This window comes from Hylaeus volcanicus, chromosome 3 (genome assembly GCF_026283585.1).
Source record: "Hylaeus volcanicus isolate JK05 chromosome 3, UHH_iyHylVolc1.0_haploid, whole genome shotgun sequence".
NCBI classification, from domain to species: domain Eukaryota; kingdom Metazoa; phylum Arthropoda; class Insecta; order Hymenoptera; family Colletidae; genus Hylaeus; species Hylaeus volcanicus.
In genome coordinates this window covers 30,762,468-30,782,157 of record NC_071978.1, presented here as the reverse complement: position 1 = coordinate 30,782,157, position 19,690 = coordinate 30,762,468, and the positions used below count along the sequence as shown (strand labels likewise).

The 19,690-nt window shown below is 45.7% G+C and overlaps 1 protein-coding gene across 1 annotated transcript; it reads right to left on the bottom strand.

Moving 5' to 3' along the window:
• Nucleotides 1–3,924: 3,924 nt before the first annotated feature.
• On the bottom strand, nucleotides 3,925–8,829 carry LOC128873400 (uncharacterized). The gene is made up of 2 exons (XM_054116976.1): nucleotides 7,912–8,829; nucleotides 3,925–4,687 (listed from the first exon to the last, which is right to left on the bottom strand). Exons 1-2 carry the CDS (start codon nucleotides 8,195–8,197, stop codon nucleotides 4,536–4,538), a joined length of 438 nt encoding a protein of 145 aa, XP_053972951.1. The 5' UTR covers nucleotides 8,198–8,829; the 3' UTR covers nucleotides 3,925–4,535.
• Between the last annotated feature and the right edge of the window lie 10,861 nt (nucleotides 8,830–19,690).

Below are 19,690 nucleotides of genomic sequence, written 5' to 3'. Positions count from 1 at the left end.
CTCGAGAAAGTAAATCTATCTCCGGAAATAAGGGAGTAAGTCGAACCATCGACCAAATGGGGTCGACGAAAACGTTCCGTCAGCTGTACCGCGAGAAACGTAACAGTCGTCCCGATTCGAGGCCCAAAATGTGACTAAAAATAAAAGATAGTCCTGTCGCGGAGACGAGACAATTGTCGTAGGGAGTAGCGAGATGTATCTTCGACGCTCGATGCGAAGATTTCAAGTAACGTGAAAGATAGCGTACATCCACCGAGTCGGTTTCAGGGTCGCGATGCTGAAAATAAACTACTGCTAGTCCTGCCGCAGATGCAGACGGATCGACGCGACGGGTAGACGGAGCAAGATTTTTCGAGTCCATTCGTTCGTATAAAGAAGAAACGCCTTCGCGTATCTTTTAATTGAACGTTTCAGAGTACACTCTGGACTGTTTGCTGCATTGAACGCATAACGGATATCGCGCGCTAAGAGCTCGCGAGCTACATTAGCGATAAATTTAAAGCATCTGAATCTGTGGTGGTCATCGGGTCGTTTCGCTGCCACTTATCCGAAAGTGGATGCACTCTCGAACGAGCGATTGAAAACTGTCCCGAGGCTATTCGCTTTCGCGCGGATAATGGACAGCGCTGAGCCGTGAGTAGACTCGGAATTTTAAGTGCTCAGTCGTCCTCGTGTGTCGCAAGCTCGCTCAAACTCAAAGTCGCTTTCTAGACATTCGCGATAAAAGGCGCGCCGTGAAATTCCACGGAACAATGAGGGAATTCGTGGTAATATTTGTTTTTACCATCCTAGAATAAATTTAACCGTGCCTATATTACTTCGAGTTCACTTATCCCACTTATCCCCGAAGCGTGTTCTCACGGTGAAACGAACGAAACTTGGAGTATTCGAGCGATTATTCGAGTCGCTGCCAACGGAATCGTTTCCGCGGAAGGGCGAGCACGATGCACGACTCACGGCCTCCGTGCGCAAAGGGAAGAAAGCCAGCAGGCGTTTAACGATTTTCAAGGCAGTTCCGAAGGCGGTGGTACGGAACGACCGAAACACAAACGGACACTCGCTTTTTCGCTCTTTATATTCAGACTGGAAGTGATTTCACGGTTCGAAAGACCTCTCTTCGGCCTCCAGACAGGATCTAGGCGAGGCATCCTGCCACCGATCCTCCCTCCGCGGAGACCTCCACCTCTCGATGAGGCGTCATCCACGATAATGTGTCTATTTCTTTCTTCTTTTTCATCTCATTCTCATTCTCGTTTGTCCTAGAGTTATTTACACGATTCGTAAACTGTGACATTCTTATGGGAACAGAAGCGTTCCGATATCTTTGTGGTTACCGGCGCAGCGCGATCAGTTTCGCGTACAGCAATTCTCACAGAAAGCTTTTTCCGTGAGAGACAGGACGAAGGGCCGTGGTCGATGGTTCGGTGGACATAACCCGGCGCGTTTAATACGGTTGGTCAGTTTTTGCGGTGAGTGTTGGTCCAACGAACAGAAGCATCGGAGGAGAGTTGTCCGTGAGACATCTGCCACCCGAACCATGCGTTCTACAAACGTACTTACTTGCATCTTGGTAATTAGAAGTTACCTGATCACATCGATCCGTCGAGAATTCGGGAGTGGGGAAAAAACTGACCCGGTTGAAATTTACATAATTGAAATTTTACATTGTAAATTGTTACGATCGTAAAACACGATGTTTCACGATGACCATGTAGGATCGTGCAGGAAAAATGAACACCAAAGCAAATATCGAATGGTCGATGTACATAGAAGCGGTCATCGGGACCAGTTTGCGTGAACTCGGACTAAAGGGGTCGAAAGGACCGGCTACTCGATATGAATGTCCTTTAATTACGGTAGTCGGTTAGTCCCCTCCGAAGTTCGTGTTTACAGGGTATTAGATAATACGGGGACCAACGAGGCTCGTGGAGAGAGGAAAATGAACGGACGCGTGCTACCGTTGTAGTAAAGTGAAATGCCACTCGGCCAGTTCGTTAGGGCATTGTGGACATCGTTTGGTGACGCTCGATCGGACATTAACCCTCTCATTTACCATTCTTCGATCCACTGGAAACATCGTAAATTATCGTCGTCTACGGTACTTTTGTCTGGCCCACTGTTCGGATGCGTTCGTCGGTTAAACTTTCAACGGCCAGACATCGAACAGGATTTTTCTATCGTATATACGTTACATTAAATTTCTTTCAAAGACGATCGTCTTTTTTTAAGTAGCCGTCGCGCGCTGTCGTCTCACCGGTACTTTACCGGAGCTAATCGAAGCGTGTGAAAAAAGATGAAGAACACCAACAACCGGAATAACCGTAAAAAGTTTAGCTGGTTCGTATAGTTGGTGAAAATATCACAAAAGGAACAAGAAGATAAAACGGTGCCGCATCAAGTGATCTCTAATGAAACCTTGGAGGCATAAGAAATGATTGATCGATCTTGGTTTCGTTAAAGAAAAGAAGGTTGATCGATCCCGTATGGATTGGCGATCCGTCAAAATCGATCCATCGGAAGTTTGCAGGGGTCAGCTTTAACATCGATGTAGACTGCTTTCGTGGCTAATTCAATCAATTAAGCCTGCGATGGGGTGCTGTACACGTGTTCCAACGATAAACAGTCGTTAAGCTTGCCTTCGACGACGCACCTGGATTTCACGTTCATCGACAGGGAATTCTGAAAAGAGAAAATTTGATCTACGGAGGGCCGTTCACTTCGCCTGTGCCAGAATACGGTGTCGTTTTTTTTTCTTTTTCTCTTTTTTTTTCGTTCTGTACTTGGAACTTCTCTCTTCTCTCGAGTAATTGGATATCGTAACGACGAGGCCCTTAACGATCTTGGATACAATAACGCGATGAGGTCACGTTCTGTTTTAGGTTTCCAATTATACTTCGTAGCTGAAACTCAAGATTTAAACATCTAGGTCTCGTGTTTAAACGTGAATGTGTCGGTTCGGTAAATTATTGACGAAAATTGTTCGTTGTAACGGTTTGAAAATCATTACCACGAATCGAGTGTTTAATCGATATTCGATTTAACACGATCGCGTAGACCACGAAAGCTAGCCGTATTAGTTATCATTATCGAAATGACCAGCTAGAATGACAGCCATTAAAACCATGAACCAGCTGCTTCCCTTCGTTGGGCTCCCCCATGGTAGAAGACCCTGCGGTGCATCATGCATTATAATTAACCGTATATATACCGTGTTCAACCACCCCCATATTCGTACCTCGCCAAAGATAAGTAAATGCTCAGACACGCGTCTACATAGGGTGTACTAACAGTATCTACCAATGCTATGTTTCGCTTTCTCCGGGAATACTCTTTCCGGTATCCATTTTGTTTAATCCGTTGTTTTTAACAATAAGAACAAATGATTGGGAAATCGTAATACTTTTAAATTAGTATTCTATTTGGTTGCAAGGACAAAGTATTATTTACTACGCGATGTTATCTATTAACTAAAATAAACAGAAAGAGAAGTCTGATGGAAATACACGGTATAAAATGTAGTACCGACAGATGTAGAAGTTATGGTTCCTCCGACTCACCCTATAGTTTACCCCACGCGCATGCTACGGACCACCATAGTTCCAGTCCAGGTGGATATTACAAAATGTTCGTTACAAATAGTAGGCATATTTCTCAGCTGTCTAATTTTCGAGTATCCGAGTCGAATTCCACGTGTCTACAAACTCGATTCAAACTCGAGTCAACGGGACGACACGCGTTGAATCTTTATCGCATTATAAATGTATATGTATATGCATATATTTGTATTTTCTGCCAAACGACACTTTTCCAGCATCGTTCTTTATTTATTTGTGTTACATCGAAGTAGACTTTGCGTCTAATTAGAAAAATTTCAAAGAATACAGATCGAGGAAGGTAAGAATTTATAAACACCAACGGTTGAGTATGAAAGCACGATCGTTTATTATTCAATTTCTCTTAAACAACTAGATGACTAGAGTTTTGCGTAATCTTAACATCTCAGATATACATAGGACGTTATCCAACATCTCCAAAGACAAGACCAAGGAGCGCGGACATTTCATTTTCGTATTCGATTATTCTTTGGAGGCGCTGCATTGTTGCTTCATCGAAGAACCAACCGATTCAGGCTTTCGACGGCTCACTGGTATTTTAACGGGCCTTTGTCCAGCGCAAACCCCCCCCATTAAAACACGTTAACCGGTAACCTTGAGTTTTCACCACGACGAAAGAATTTTCTGTCTCGCCGAGGTTGAAAAGCCGAGTTTCTTTTTGCTTCGATAATCGTGAAAATCTATCCAAAGGTAATTACGCTGACCGTGACAGTGAGCTCGTCCAAACCTCCGTAAATTACTCGACGCGGTATTTACAGAAATAATATAGTTAACAATTCGCAATTAACGCTAACGAGAACATCATCGACGATTGGCTAGTTCGCGATGACGTTGGTTATCACGGAAGAACTGCGACAAATAAATATACAGAATTCTATGGCGCGAGACAGCAGCCGTAAACAAGCGAGCTCCGTTCTTTCCTCAGTTTTGCGACGCCTTTTTCGATGACTTCATTGTCGTCGTTGGCACTGCCTTTGTCGTTTTCGAAACTTCGTTCTGTTGCTTCGAGGCATCCAACGATGACACGAGGGGCTTCTTATTCGAGTCGCACACTTTTCGGGCTCGCCAGTAATCTGCAATAAATGAGAAATAGATGAAATTTTAGATTGGTATGCACATCTGATATTTAATTAAATTAACCTAAGAAGGGAACATATCGAACCGACACACGCCGATTTCAATGAATTTTGTGTGGTAATTTAGTTCGAGAAAAAGCGGAAGAAATTTCAAGGAAAACCGTTGCGAAATCTTTGTTCGCAGAAGCGAGTCGTTCGGTTTCATCGAGCAAGAGGTGGTGGGACAACACTTGCAAAAGCCTAAGGGTCGACTTATTGCGACGCAGTTTAACCTGTATGGGCAACCACGCCACGCGAGAAACACAAAATTTCCACAACAAAAGCCACGGACGAACAAAACGCCTTGCGGACACCCTGTTTTCTATCAGGTAGTCACCTGAGTGTCCTCGTTACTTTCCTTTTTTTTCTTTCCGTCTCTTGTCCTTTCTCTGGTCGGCAGGTGCTATTTCGCGTTAGCGGTATCAGTTTTCTAACTATTTGTTTACATTGTTCTATACTCTCGCGACACGATTCGAAACAGCGATCGGAATTGAAAAAAAACTAGAGCAACGGAGCACGTACATCGACACAGTCGAGGCGACATTTGACATTTTGTTTATCTCGCGTGTTCTCGAGATCGTCGAACCGTATTCGCTACAACGACAAGTGCAAAGGCTTAAACAAATCAGAAGAGAAACAGAAGCGGTCAAGTAGCGGCCATATGTCGAGGCCGCGTCGATCTTTCCTCCTTATCTCTCGTTCTCCTTTTTCGCACTGGTTTGCCATATGGCGCGCGAAACCGAGCTTTCGTAACTAACGTCCTTTGGTTACCCCTGCTGGCTTGAATTCCGTCGAGAATGTCTGTCAACATCTGTTTCCTCGCCTAGCAGCGCCAGAAAATATCCTAGAGAACGTCGGTCTACTCGAGGGGTCCGACGTCTATGCTACCTGTCCATATGCTTCGAGCAAGATTCGGGCACAAAGATCGAGATTACCTTTGTCCGTGGAGCATCGCGGAGACCCCTCCTTCGTTTTCAAGCGTTTTTCAATCAAACGAAGGATTTCCACCCAAGAGGTCTGAAAGGAGGTCAGTTTCTTTTCGAATCTCTAAAGAACACACGCCAAGGATACGAGTCTCCCTTCGTTCTATTTCGAAACGCACAGACGTTTACCAAAACTCAACAGAAATCCAAATTTTCGAGGATTCCTAACTCGAATAAAGAGTCGAGGAGACCGTAGTTTCCATTTCTATTTTTTTATTTATCTCAATTACTTTTTCTTTTCAATCTACTACCGTCCGACTACTCATGCCGATCAATGTGAGAACACAATTACAATACGAATCTGTATCTAGGCAGATAGGTATATGCGGGTCGCTGGTGCGGTGAAATGCGAACAGGTACAAGGGGGCCAAAGAAAACTGCTGGTTAGATGTAAATGCAAATGTGGTTATAAGAAAGCACCTATTGCGACAGGTGGTGCACGACCTTCGGAAGGTCCCGTTGACGGTATCGCGTGCTCGTCTGATTTAATCGTGGGAAAAGACACCGTAGTTCTCATAGTTTCGTAGCGGGAACGACAGGTGTCGGTGGAAAAGGGCTGCTCGCGATGTCTCGCTTCGTTGACTTTTCATGGATCTCTGTACGCTTCTACTCGAACAACTAGGTATTTTGCCGCGTATGTATTATCGCTACGTATACATATATCCGACTAAACGTTTCGTTTTTGCGTTAGTCAAGCATGAGTACTTGGCGTACAATTTGTTATTCCGCTGGTGTATACGATGCAATTTTTGATGATTTTACTTCTTACTTTCTTTGAATAAAACATAAACAGCTAGTAGAGTAAAAAGTAGATTTTAAATGATCGTTTCGCCCAAGGTAGCCGAACGATTACTGTTTTACGATCATGCAAACATATCAAAGAAATGCATTTAAAGTTAACAGAATAATAGGTTGGGAAAAGTGCAAAAGGTTACAAGTTTTGCGAGCAACAACATCCGATGCACGTTACCTTAATAAAGTATGATTTTATCGAGAAGGGCGCCTTCCGTTGTCCGTGGTAAGCTAACGACAACGCTAATGGTAATTGAAATAGTATTCGCGAACGGTCGCAGTAAAAGTATACACTTGGTCGACGTAATGTAATATCCATTGTGCAATATGTGCGACCGTTAGGGTACATTTGTTCAGGTACGCAAACGTGCGAACAAGTACGGATCGAGGAATTTCCGAAACGCGTCCGTAAGGCCGTCCTATTCTACGATAACTGGAGCCCTTCGATGAGTCACGGGACCCTTCAGGTATTTCGCCCGTCTTCAAACATGCATGACTCATCGGCGTGATTCATTCGACAACCTATGGGAACACTTGGTAGACCTTCCGACTCGTTGCACGTCGGTTCGTCATCGAAACTCCTACGTCAAGGCTCAACTATGCGACTGAAAAAGTTGCTTCGCGTTTCGTTCGATCCTAGCAAAAGTTGACCGAGTCGTCGAAAATATCGGACGTGCGTCGTATCGTGGATGTACGTAGAAAAGAGAACCCTACCGGTTGGGTTTATGCTTTTGGAAAGCGATAGTGGTCGGAGCAGGGAGGGTCCGTCCGAAAGTTTCTGGATAGCCGCGTAAAACCAGAAGCTGGGAACGGGCAGAGTAAGAGGGAGAAAGAAACAAGGCGGAAGAAACGCGAAGGAGCGAGGCTAGACGAATGTAAGAAAACAGGTCGAAGCCACGCGACCGACCTACGCTGCGCCTGCGCCTACGTGCCTTCCCTTTCCTCGCCAAACGCTCTTACTTTCCCGCCAAAAAGCTACGATGTTCTTCATCGCGACGCTACGTTTACCAAATTTATTTATACCTTGTGCATTGCTTCGATCCCACTACTCTCACCGTATTTTCGATATCGAGCCATTGTTTTATTCGCCGTTACTCGAAACTGTACAATTACTTCATGATCACGGTTTCGAGCTCTACATCTTTGTAAAATTACGTACCATGATATAACCTCAAAACGAAATTCTCTTTGAAACTATGCAATATACGAAGATATCGGTCTCCGTAACCCTCGTTGTAAGCTACTACCATTCACAGGGAGTTTAAAAAATTCTATGGTACGAGCTTTTCGAGTAATGCTGAGTCACATGCGACGAGAAACCGAACGCTCCATTATCTTTTAAGGTTTCACGTAGAACTCGGCGCTATTTCGCTCGCGACGGTAAGCAAAATAAAAATATGTACCAACCGTGAATACTGGTCTGTCTGGAGTACGGATTGCTTCGTTTCTTGGGCGACGGCTCGTGCTTGTCGTGATGCTTTCTCTGATAATTATTCTCTTTATCCTCGGAACGCGGATCGACACCCCATCTCTTCGCGAACTTGCTTCTCTCCATGTCCAGAGCCTCTTGGAGCATTTCCACTGTCTCCCTGGAGTTTGGTTTGCCGAACAGACAACGTGGTACGCGCGAGGCCATGGTCGTGCTGGACAACACCGTGAAGTGAACTTCGCGACAGATCGAAGCTGCCAGCATCTCGAAAACTTCTTCTATTTCGTCAAGTTGAGCGAGCAACGTGGCAAAAGAAGCAAATTCTCAGGAAAAATGTCGTCTTGGCGCGACGAATTTCCTCCGCACGACACTCGAACACGTTGGAGGCGAGAACGGAAGTGCGATTCCTAGATTTTTTTCGCTTCCTCGTGTCCGACGGTTCCTGGCGAATCGCTTTTCAGATGCTCCGATTGATTTCCGTCAATTTTTCTGTCAGCTTTCCTCGAGAATTCGTCACCGAGTCACAAGCACCGAACTAGATAACCGGATTCAAGTTTCAGGTCTTCACCGCTCGACGGCCAGACTCCTTCTGGTTGAATCTTGGAGTCTTCAAGGCAGCGAAGCTTGGTCTCGAACCCACCATTTCGTCGAGCCACGAGGTCCGATGTGACCCTTCCATCGGCCTCACGAATTTAAATCTGATTGGTGCGCGGACATGGATGCGCAGTAAAAATGGCGCGCACTCACCGTCGTTTCGTCTCCGTCGTGCGTACGTATCCTCGCCTTTTCTAACCTATAGAACACGTTCGTTCCTCGTTCCGGCCTCTCTTGCGCTCTTTTGCGCCACGAACCGTCCAACGGATTATGCTAAGCGATTTTGGTCAGGGAAGGGAAGAAGAGGCTCGCGCCATAAAACCAACCTTTTCTTTTTTTCTAAGTAGCACCGCGTATAGAGCGATCACGATCGCTAGCGCGAGTGTTCTACCTTATACAAGAACGTGCTCCGTGATTCCCTCCTCGAAATTATATTCTTTTTGGTGTGTCATGGATCAGAAGAGAACGTTTTTCGCTTTCAAAATTTTACGTTTTCGATTCGTTATTTAGAACGAATTACTTTTTTTTTTGGAGTAGCCTGTATTCGATGCACGGATATATTAAAATAAAAGTCCTCGTACGGTGTTACCGACACACAGAACCGAGGGATGATTCGAACGATTGTCGCGAATATGCGCCAGGTACGCGTATACGCTTTCGCGAGAAGACTGGCGCTCTGCGACGAAGAAGAAAAAAACGATCGGCTAAAAGCAGGTGGACCAAACTGCGAAAGAGGGAGAGACGCGGCGTAGAAACAAGTTTCGTCTCGAAAATTGACCGGTATCGTCGGTATTTTCGCAACAATAATCGGAAAATTAGTTTGTCGCGATGGAACAGAATAGTACCGTTATCGGTCGGTTTTCAAGCAGAGGATCGCAACTTTTGTTTTGTCATCGCGTGTTGTTTTTGCGTCTTGACTTTGGTGGTTCGGCTACGTTGCGATACGCAATACGATAGGGGGGTTCGTGTTTTCTATAGCGCATTGTGAATGTCGGCGAGCAAAATCATCCAAGGTCAGGGTTTAATTTCAGTACGAAGCATTGCGCTTAAAATCCTAAATTGAACGGTTGCGAATCATTCTTTAGAGACGCGTGCAAGCAGCCGTTACAAATTTCAAATTTTGCGTTAGAAAACCAAAATTGCGTTACCACAACTCAAGGACTCGAACGTGTCTCGTTGTATCACGATTCTAGAGCGATAGGGGTAAATTCGACCGTTACAGTAACTAAGCTGAAAAACACCATACACCGCAGATCATATGGGCACGCGAGCGAATGTGTATCGTATACGTGAGACGCCCCGCTTCGGGTGTGACCAAAGCATAGGCAGGTGAACATCGTGGCCACGATGATCAACCGCTGTAACGCTTATTACCGAGGTTCGCGATTCTTTTAACAGATTTTTCATCAACTTTCAAACACACCAAATATCATTTTCTGCTACCTTTGACTTCGTCGTGATCGCACGGTGAAGTATTTCTACGTATTTTGTAGAAATACCAAAATTATTGGAATTTAGAGACGCTGAAATAAAATAAAATCAATTTTCTTGTTATCGTTTTTATCGACGTAAATTGTCCATCGACTCGATGCCAAACATTCTTTATTTTTGTACTTTACGCGTAAAGAGGAAGATGGATCACTTTGGACGACCGGTTTTCAGATTTCGATTTACGCTCTTTTTTAAGAGCAACCGTTGGGTCCTCGAGGGAATATCGGCTTCCTCCTCGTTCCTCGTTTAAACGCGGGAACATCGATATCCGTGGGGGATTTTCAGTTCGAAGGCTCCGCGCTCCCCAACGAGTTCGTTGCTTCCGGTCCCGAGCACCCAGACCGGAACACACACGGGGAACACGGTGACGTCAGTACATCGTCGAAAATTAGAGAGAAACCGATCCGCAGGGGTGCTGCCTCAGGATGTAGTTAATACTCGCGACTTAAACTCGAACCGAAGACGATTACCGAGCCCGATCGCTTTCCACGCTTCTGAACACTGTAATAGATAAAACGGTTACTCGAACGTTTAACTTTAAACGAACGAACCTTTGCAATGGCTTCCTCTTCGAGTTTGCGAATTCGAAAAATGAGCGATCGAAAGCTGACGCGTACACGGGAGAAAATCGTACAAAGACAAGAAAGGAGAATAGAAGAAGAAAGTCACGTAAAATGGAATTTGAAAATTCGAGGCTCAACCCTTTAGTCCAAACAGTCCGAGCAGCTGGCAGCATATGCTCCGAGCGAACGAAAGAATCGAAAGGTCTCTGCCGTGAAGAATGGTCTGTCCGGCGTTGTTCTTTTCCTTTTTCTTTGCAAATTCTGCCTGGGTCAAGAAACGTCGTTTAACGTCATCGGTGTAACGTACACCGATCGGCATTTTCAAAACTTCAAAGCGGTAGCGGAGTGCAGCATCGCATTGTGTTCAGTCAACGATAAGAATCTCATTATTACTGACCAGCGTTTCGGAATTTTTACATAAACGCGTGCTTTTTCTCATAAAAACCCATTTCAAACAGCGAAACGCTCAAAACTTATTATTCTTGTACATTTACCTTACGTATCTCCGGAAGTTACTCGTAGCTTAATCAAACTGCGTTGATTCAAGAAGAAAAGGGGGGGATACGAACGACCGGGCCAAGAAGAGAGGATCAAACAAAAGAGGACGTGTTCGCGATCACCTGTATGCTCGAGTGTCCCGGGGCGACCGTAAGAAAACAAAGCTGGCTTTCCACGTGGGCGTTTACCAGAAGGAAGCCGACAAACAAACAAACAGAATCCTTGGCGCGGACTCCTAGTGTAAACGCACCTTTGCATGGAAATTTGATCCATTCCGTGGCGTTTCGTCATCCGGCTGTGCCACGAGTCGCGGCTGGTATCCGTGCTCGAGAATTCTCAAGGCTTTCCGACAAATTTCCCTCCCTATTTCTCGAGAACGTGACGACTTTTCCAGATTATCCACGGTGGTCGTGAACTGCAATCCTTTCTCTTTGTGTCGTCTGATCCCGGGGAACGGTTCGAGTTGAAACGTTCATCTCCCTGGCTCTCCTCCTACTCACGGTTCCGTTAAGCGGATGTCTATTTTCCCTCGCCAGATGGAAATTTCTCCGTTTGTATATCACGCGCGTCATAGATCAAGAGGATAAGTGTCGAAGGGGGTGGCCAGCTGCCTGGATGCAGATGCTTTCCCGACATTCTGGAATTTCGACGGCACACGCCAAGGAGAAAAAAATAAATGTATCAAAGAAACTGTCGAGCGAGAAAGCTGTTTAGACCAAGGATATCTCTCGACGTCCGCGTCGTGATGGTAAGCAGAGACGACGCGGATACTACTTATCTATACTACTCGCGATACGTTCGATCCTATCGCTAGAATCTCTCTCGAGTAAAACGGAGGCTATCTTTTTTTGGATGATGTCTTTTAAAGAACTTATTTTCCAACTAGCGACGTTCGATACGCGTGCAATGAAACGCTCTTAACGCAAAAAAGTGGCACGTCCGCCATTACCACCGTGTAATTAGGCGCATTCGATGGGAACTGTTGCGAGCAATCGAGCTACTTTATCCTTGGCAGAAATATTCGTGCGTGTCAGCAAACTAAAGCGGAGGGAGAAGAGGAAGCGTTTAACACAGGATGCGTTCCTCTCCACTTTGTTGCTATGCGTGCAATGTCGGGTTTCGTTCGTTTCCCGGTCTTAACCGTCCATTCGACAATTGAGATAAAACGAACAATTTCATTCTCGAGGTTTTTTCTTGTATATCGAATACGAAACTGTACAACAAACGTTATACTTTCTTCGGGGTTGCGACGAATTAGCAAAAATAACACGTTTTCGAACGAAACGTTTGGTTCTTCTAAGAGAAAAAGAGATATATCTTTTTCGAGGCAAAAGGAAGCAGTATTAGATACGAACAATACAGGAGTAAGGCGTGACAGAGTGTTTTTCGAGCCTTCGCCGATCCAGCTGCCCGTACCTACCTTCACCGTTGCCCTTTCGAAACCTCCTCCGCACGATAGTTTCTTCAGATAGACCGAGTATACCGGCAGATCTCCCGAAGAGACGCCCCAGAGGGGGTGGAACAGCTGTTCTCCGCATAGAAACCGAACTTTGACGTCCGAGCGGTCTCGCAGGGCTTTTGCCATGCTTCGCGATCTCCTAATGGACTCGAGTTTAGAGCTCCGTGAATAGTTTTATATTTATATGAAACACGAGTCGTCGTTTATTACGGTATAAAAATAAAAATGTCGAGATCTTGTTTCGAGTATGCGGTTTCGTTCACGGTTAAAGTTCGTAGATTGAACGGAGGGAGAGAAAGAAGTTGGCCCAGGAAGCGCAGGATAGCCAGATGCTGAAGGTAATTAAATCGCCGCAAACAGAAGCAAGACCTTTCACGTTGCTTGACGGATGGCAGCCCGCGAGCTGTTACCATCTTCGAAAACTAGATCCTGCGCTTCTCGTGCGGTACGTGAACGAGAGACGAGTTTCAATTTAAGTTGGTTGTAGACCTGTGTGTTTCGTTCGTTACTTTTCCATCGTGATTATTCATTTACAAATGCACGCTCGATATCAAGTAGTTTCGAGACCGTTTTGGTATTCGCGAAGATCGTTAAACGTTACGCGTCCTGGACAGATGTCGATGTCAATTAAATCGCTGACTGAACTTCCGTTCGATCCGGCATTAGGTTGGTTCTCGTATTTCTTTGGTCCGACGAAAAGCAGGAAGGACACATCCGTTCGAGAGCAGAAAAAGCGATACGTGCCGTACATCGGAAGCACTCGCCGACGTAAAGAGATTCGATCCTTGGAAAATTTCGAAAACTTAGTCTCATCGTTTATCCGACGTATCCCGTTCGACTACGTAATCGAAAGGATTCGCGGAGCCCAAGGTCGAAACGTTTTCGAAAGACTGGTAAAATCTCGAGACTGGTTGGGAACAGAGTTCCCGCCAATTTCTTAGTGCGCTCGAGGCAGTGTAACGGCCGTTGGTCCGAGATGCCTCGAAAGTGGCAGGTGCAACTCGGGCCAAACTTCATTAAACACAATCCCATCTGCGCCCTCATACTTCCAAAACGTCTTGCGGACGACGCTGCTGGCCGAGACGAGGAAAAAGAAGGAAGGACAGGAAGCCTGGAAGCTCCAAAACTGTCGGTTAACGTGTTTCAAATTCTGCTTTTTTCATCGAAGCGGATGTAGCCGCGTCATAAATAACGTTCGCGTGCTCGACGCGTATCGATGTGAAATGGATCGAAAGAGAAAGCAACGAAATCGAACGACGAGTAACAACGATACGTTGACGTTGACTCGATATCGAACAAAGAGAATAAAAGAACGCGTAATTTCACGCAAGTTTTTATTTGTCGTTACGCGACAATTATTTCTGTCGGTATGGAAACATCAAACATCCGACTCCGAACGCTTTCGGCGTCGACCGAAACTCTAGCCGAAGAGCAGTTTCGGTTAAAACACAAATCGTTTCTTGGAAGGAAGATGTGGCCACGTGGCCGATCCTTCTGGCACGCGTGCCTGGTCCTTTAGGCCCGCAAGATTTATCGATATTGGGATGCTGTCCGTTGACCAGAAACGAAACAGGATACGAATTCAAATTGGACCATTATCGACAGAGGTCGAGGAGCTTTCGATCACTGTCCGATTCACCCAAAAACTATTTCAATGGGCATCTACGCGAGTTCGAACCTACGCTCGACGTGAAATTAAACTTAAACAATTATGAGCTTGGTAACTGTGTATCGAACGTTTCGTTCGAGAATATATGGTTATTGGTTTTTCTCACGGTGGAACGTGCTAAATATTTACATAAAGTCTTGGTAGACTCGCCGTTAATAATTGAAGCGTGCACCGTACCTCTCGTGCACCGCGTGCACCGCGTGCACCATGCTGCGGTACAATGCAATGAAAGGAACACTTGCCGGGCTACGAGAACCTTGGAAAAATCGTCCTCCCCTATTTTCCCATGAACTTGCCGTCTTAGAAAAAGGTGCTGTTTAGATATTTTCCCGCAGCTTACGATCCACAGGGCATCGTAAAAGGAAACCCGGCGAGGGAAGAACGAGGTGCATAATAGGCTTTCCAAGACCTTTAAACTTTTAAAGGGACGACCCTCGAACAGCTGACGCGTTCTAAGGTGGCCAGGTATGCTGCCTGATAAATTCTGAACACCTTCGAAACATTTCAGACGACATTGGCGAAAGTGGCCTGCGGAAAAAAGCTGGGTAAAATAGCGGGAGAGTCGTGCTTTACTAAATTTAAACTTAATTCATTGATTCTACGTTCGAAACCATCAAACGTCGCAATTAATTTTCCTTTAAATATATTAAATGCCAGTCTTCGGTTCGACTCTTTCTTCCAAATTCTCGGATCGCATAAATCTCGCTATTCTCGAAACGATTAAGCTTTCCTTGGTTTAGGAGGATTCGAGTGCCTCAGGTAATCGGGAACGTTGGGTCGATAACGGTCAACCTTTTCCGTATGACCATTCGCGAATAACATGGCCACTCGAACGGCTTTTAAGCTGTATAATTCGTTGACTCTTCTCTCGTTTCACTTGTAATACGAATTCAAAGGTAAACCTACCGTGAAACTAACGAGCTTCGAACCCTCGCGTAAAAGGGACCCCCAAGAGGTAACTTTTTTTTTTTAAATCCTTTCCCACGCAAAACTATTTACAGCAATTCTTAATAACTCTGAAAATTCACGGTTCCTTACCACCCGTTCGTCGAGGAATCGGTGGTCAGCGACTGATTGTTCGCCGAACGTGGGAAAGCGGAAATCGGGTCGATAATAGATTTTTTTTTTTCTAATTGCCACCTAGTTCCCACGGGAAGTAGAAACTACCCTCCGAGCATAGTTTTCCCGGACGATGGTGAACATTCTTGTGCAGTAATTAACACAGTTAATCGTGGAGTTTATTGCGACATTTGGTGACCATGATACGATATCCAGGTGCTAAATGGAGGGTGTGTCCAGCGTTTGATAGTTCTCCAGCCGAAATCGGTATGAAATACGATCTTCTTCCGGTCGTGCACGCACTGGAAAACAGGTTCGCGTCCAGTGACACTCTCGATCATCTATTCCTAAATTTCGAACTGTACGAGTTTCCATTGAAATCAATTTCCGGTTCGCACGGTCACGCGGATGACGCAACGTGTATCGAAGTTTGGCAAGTAACGAGATAATTGGGGTGGGCGTAACCGTGACGAAACGCGAAGGGTGGTCGCGGGGGTCGTCGAATTGTTTCCTAAAACGAGATAATTAATAAATTTACATTCCCAGTGGCATACGTTAGCGTATAACATCTCTCAACGTACAACTTGGATTTCATTCGCGTATGCCAAAAGTCACCGCTGGGCCGGCCCTCCGCGTTGCAATTTCTCATTTCTCATTTTTGCTCGATCACGGTGCGGCCTTTGTTAACGTTTCGCGTGTACAGCGGTTTAGCTCGAGCCACCGGTCAACGCATAATGCGTTGGTCCTGACTCCCCTTTGATTTCTGTGGCCCGTGGGTGGTTGCGATCGTCGATTGGTACCTCCGTCGCCGTCGTGCATTCGACGCGAGCGTAAGAACGTAAGAAGCAAAGGGAGAGAGAAAAGACTTTGACAAAAATTGCACAGGATGTGGTTGCACGCGCCCACGAAAATTCACATTAACCGTGTATTAAACGAACACAACCCTTCGCTCTCTTTACGCTCGCCATTGTTCCTCGCAGCTGTCTAATTCACGGTTTCGGCCGATTTTTCTTCTCTCTCTTCCAGCTACCGATTTCACCGAATCCGTGACTTTTCGAAAGTTCCGCAACGTTGCAATTTCGGTGTGCGGCTACCGAACCATATCACTGCAAATAATAGGTCCGATGCACCGAGCACTCGATGTTTCCGCGCGAAGCGATGTCATTCTCAATTATAGTTGTTTCGCCTCCATAGGACATCCCAACGAGTGCATAATACAATCGTCGATACGAACGATGGATCGTTGCGCTTTTCATTGAAACAACTCGGACGTCGGATTTTGGTTCCTTAGCCCGTTTCGAATCCAAAGTAATTTCGTCTTTATTCATCGGCGCAAACTCGCTGCGAGTCCTTTCGACGACAACGTTTGTCCTCCGATAAATGACGCGTCCCTTGCCGTCTGGAATGGTTGGAATAATGGCTGAGGCCGGCAAACAGAACGATCTCGTTGTCGATCCCTAGCGTGACCCTCGCCATTGTGCCGCAGCCATAATTTTCGTCCCAACGATTTGCCAAATTTGCCGAGAAACCACCGCTTCGCGGGGGTGCTCGTTACGCAGCCGAAAACCTATTAGCACGTTTTCCAAAGAATACGCAACGTGGGCTGGCAACATCCAGCTATATCGATACATCTGCTCGATAGCGACGGCTACCCTTTCGACGTTTATCCTTCGATCGTCATCCGGCGAACTTTCCAACGATTGCAATCGTCTCCTCCCGCGGAGATCCGCAGGACGAGGTCCTGACAGATCGTTCGTTCTCGATCGACCATCTGCCAAGGACGCGTTTCAAGGATTACCAAACCCCTTCCTGGACCACTGCTGGAGTTACACGGACGAGCGGTTGGCCACAATGCGTCGCGAAAGATGCACGAACAAAAGCGGATGCCACGAATACGCCGATTGCTCGACGCGTGACACGAACTTCCTGTATCGGCGCGTACACGGCGACCAGAGATTTCGGAAGTCGACGTTTAAAGAATAACTATCAGAAATCTACCGAGCCTGCGTACTTTCGTAAACTTCCAAACGAATATTCGATATTTTTAACGCGATAAATGTTTACACCACCCGATGCGTTTGTCTCCGACGCGACGTGTACAGCGCGGACATTCGCACACGCGTCACCGGGAACGCGAGAGGAAGTTAAATTAACGAGCGAAGGCGAGGAGCGGAGTTTGTTGCAGGAGGGAAGCAGTCCGCGCGTATCTGGAATATGCAAATTCATAATAACGCTTTACGAGCGCGTATTACCACGCGAGCGGGGATCCCCGATGAAATTTACCGGAACGAAAGCCGCATCAGATAACGCTATTATATTATGCCCGCTACTTTTCTGCTACGCCACGACGAATTCGTATCGGTTACTCGGCGTTTACGAGCAATTCGTCGGAACCCCCGTTACGCGATCCTTTGCAAGTTTTTAGCATCCGTCGAACCGAATGAAACATTTATGGTCTATATAAACGAGAATAAATTTATTCTCAAGTTTAACTTATTCTCTGAAAATGTAACTCGCCGTTCTGTTCGCCGCACGAAGCACCGCGTGGGAGACATAACCGACTCCAGGCCTAAATTATTTCATTTCGGTCAATTCAAGGTAAGTTAGAATCGTGTAACGGCGGCATACGATTAAAGAGATTCAAATTGCACGAGCCGTCGACTAAATAACGGAGCCTAGTCTGTTTTTAATTGATAATTTCTTTCTTCTTTTCGTCGAGGAACAATATTCAGCCGTTCAACGGAAAACAGTCTTGGGAATCCTTTGAACGCGTATCCTCCCGCCGTTCGCTTCCGGATTAAGCGACGATCGATAGACACGTGTCTCTTCTGTCAGCGGAAAGGTTTCGGCTGCTCGGTTTTTTTATCAGCAACGTACAGGCGATTGGAAAAATGTAATTTTTTTTACCGAATTCAAGTATGACGGTTTCAACATAGAACTCGAATATTTTGATTTAGTTTAAACATTCGTCGAGAAGGAACGTGAAAGAAAGAAAGAAAGGGAAATGGTTGTAATCGTCCGGTTCCGTCTACTGTATCGTCGAAAAACTTGAGGCCACGGCCGGTGACGCGTCCATCCTTCGACAGGGTCTTCTTTGTGTAATCGTGACCCATTACTTCCATGCTGGGGGCACGTGAAGCATATGGTCCACGTGGCCGGCGATGCACGCGTTCTCGATGCTTGATCGAGCTATCGAATTCACGAAATTTAAACTTTGCACGCGCGATCGGTTCTCCGTCCGCGCTTCGCCGGCTTCATGGGAAATGGCGTCGTGTCTCTGGGCACCAATTTTTTTTTATTCACCCTCTCTCTCTCACAGTCTCGCAACCCTTCTCCGAATAATATTCAGGTTTCAAACCCGTGGAGTGTTTCGGTCGCAGCGATTTTAAATTCCCGATCGCGATCTACCGCGCGATTCGCATTCAAATCCAGCGCGATTGTTTTGCTCAGTTTAATGTTATACAACGTTGTAGCCGTCAACGCGTTACAATTAGCCCCTCGATTCGCCGACTCGTGACGTTGAATATTAATACGCGTCGTATTTCACCGATTCGTGGAGTTCCCTAGTCGTTTTATTTAAATATAATTCGTATTGTCGTTACGTATCGTTAAATCTACCTGTTCGTCTGACGTTCCTTCGCACTACGCGTTATCGCGTCGTTTCTAGATGTTGCTTTTCCTTTCTCTTGTTCCTTTTTCATCGAATTTGTCGTCTTTGACCGTTACAGGAACGGCGATCGCGCGACGCGTTTCGTGCATTGTTCATTGTGCAACGACGCGCACCTGCGCTTTACGATTGCTGAAAGCGGAACAACTCCCCCGTGTACATGCTTCACCTGTGCTTTCCTGTACTCTCATGCATGCACACTGGCGATAAAACCTGTTAACGAGCGTTCAAAGTGATTTCGCCGAGCAACAACTCAGTGGACCGTTTCTCTTTGAACTCTTAATTTCCAAAAAACATGTGCAACGCATCCAACCACTAATGCGGTGTAACGGCAGCAGTAGTACGGTGTACCGTGTGCAACAATTGCCTAATTAAATGCGTCAATCAGTGACGAAACTAAAGAGTTATTAGACGGATACCTTTTCACGAATAAATAAATGAATCAACAATTTCTGTTGCAAGTAAATTTTGAATTCCCGCGTATCATGGACACCGCGAAATGGATCGCCATCTCGCGGTGAACAGGCTGAATTAATATTCGAAGTTTGGTCAGCGCCTCTATCGGGAAAACGCTCAAGTTTGTCGCCGAATAGTTCCTATATGCACTGCTAGATGGGGCCATTTGTTCAAATTTGTAGGGTTATTTATCGATTTTTTACATGTACTATACTTCACATTGAATTATTTGTAATTGGGTTTGAACATAGCAGATTTTAAGTGCGTTTTCTTTTATCACGCAGTTCATTTTTCAGTTAGT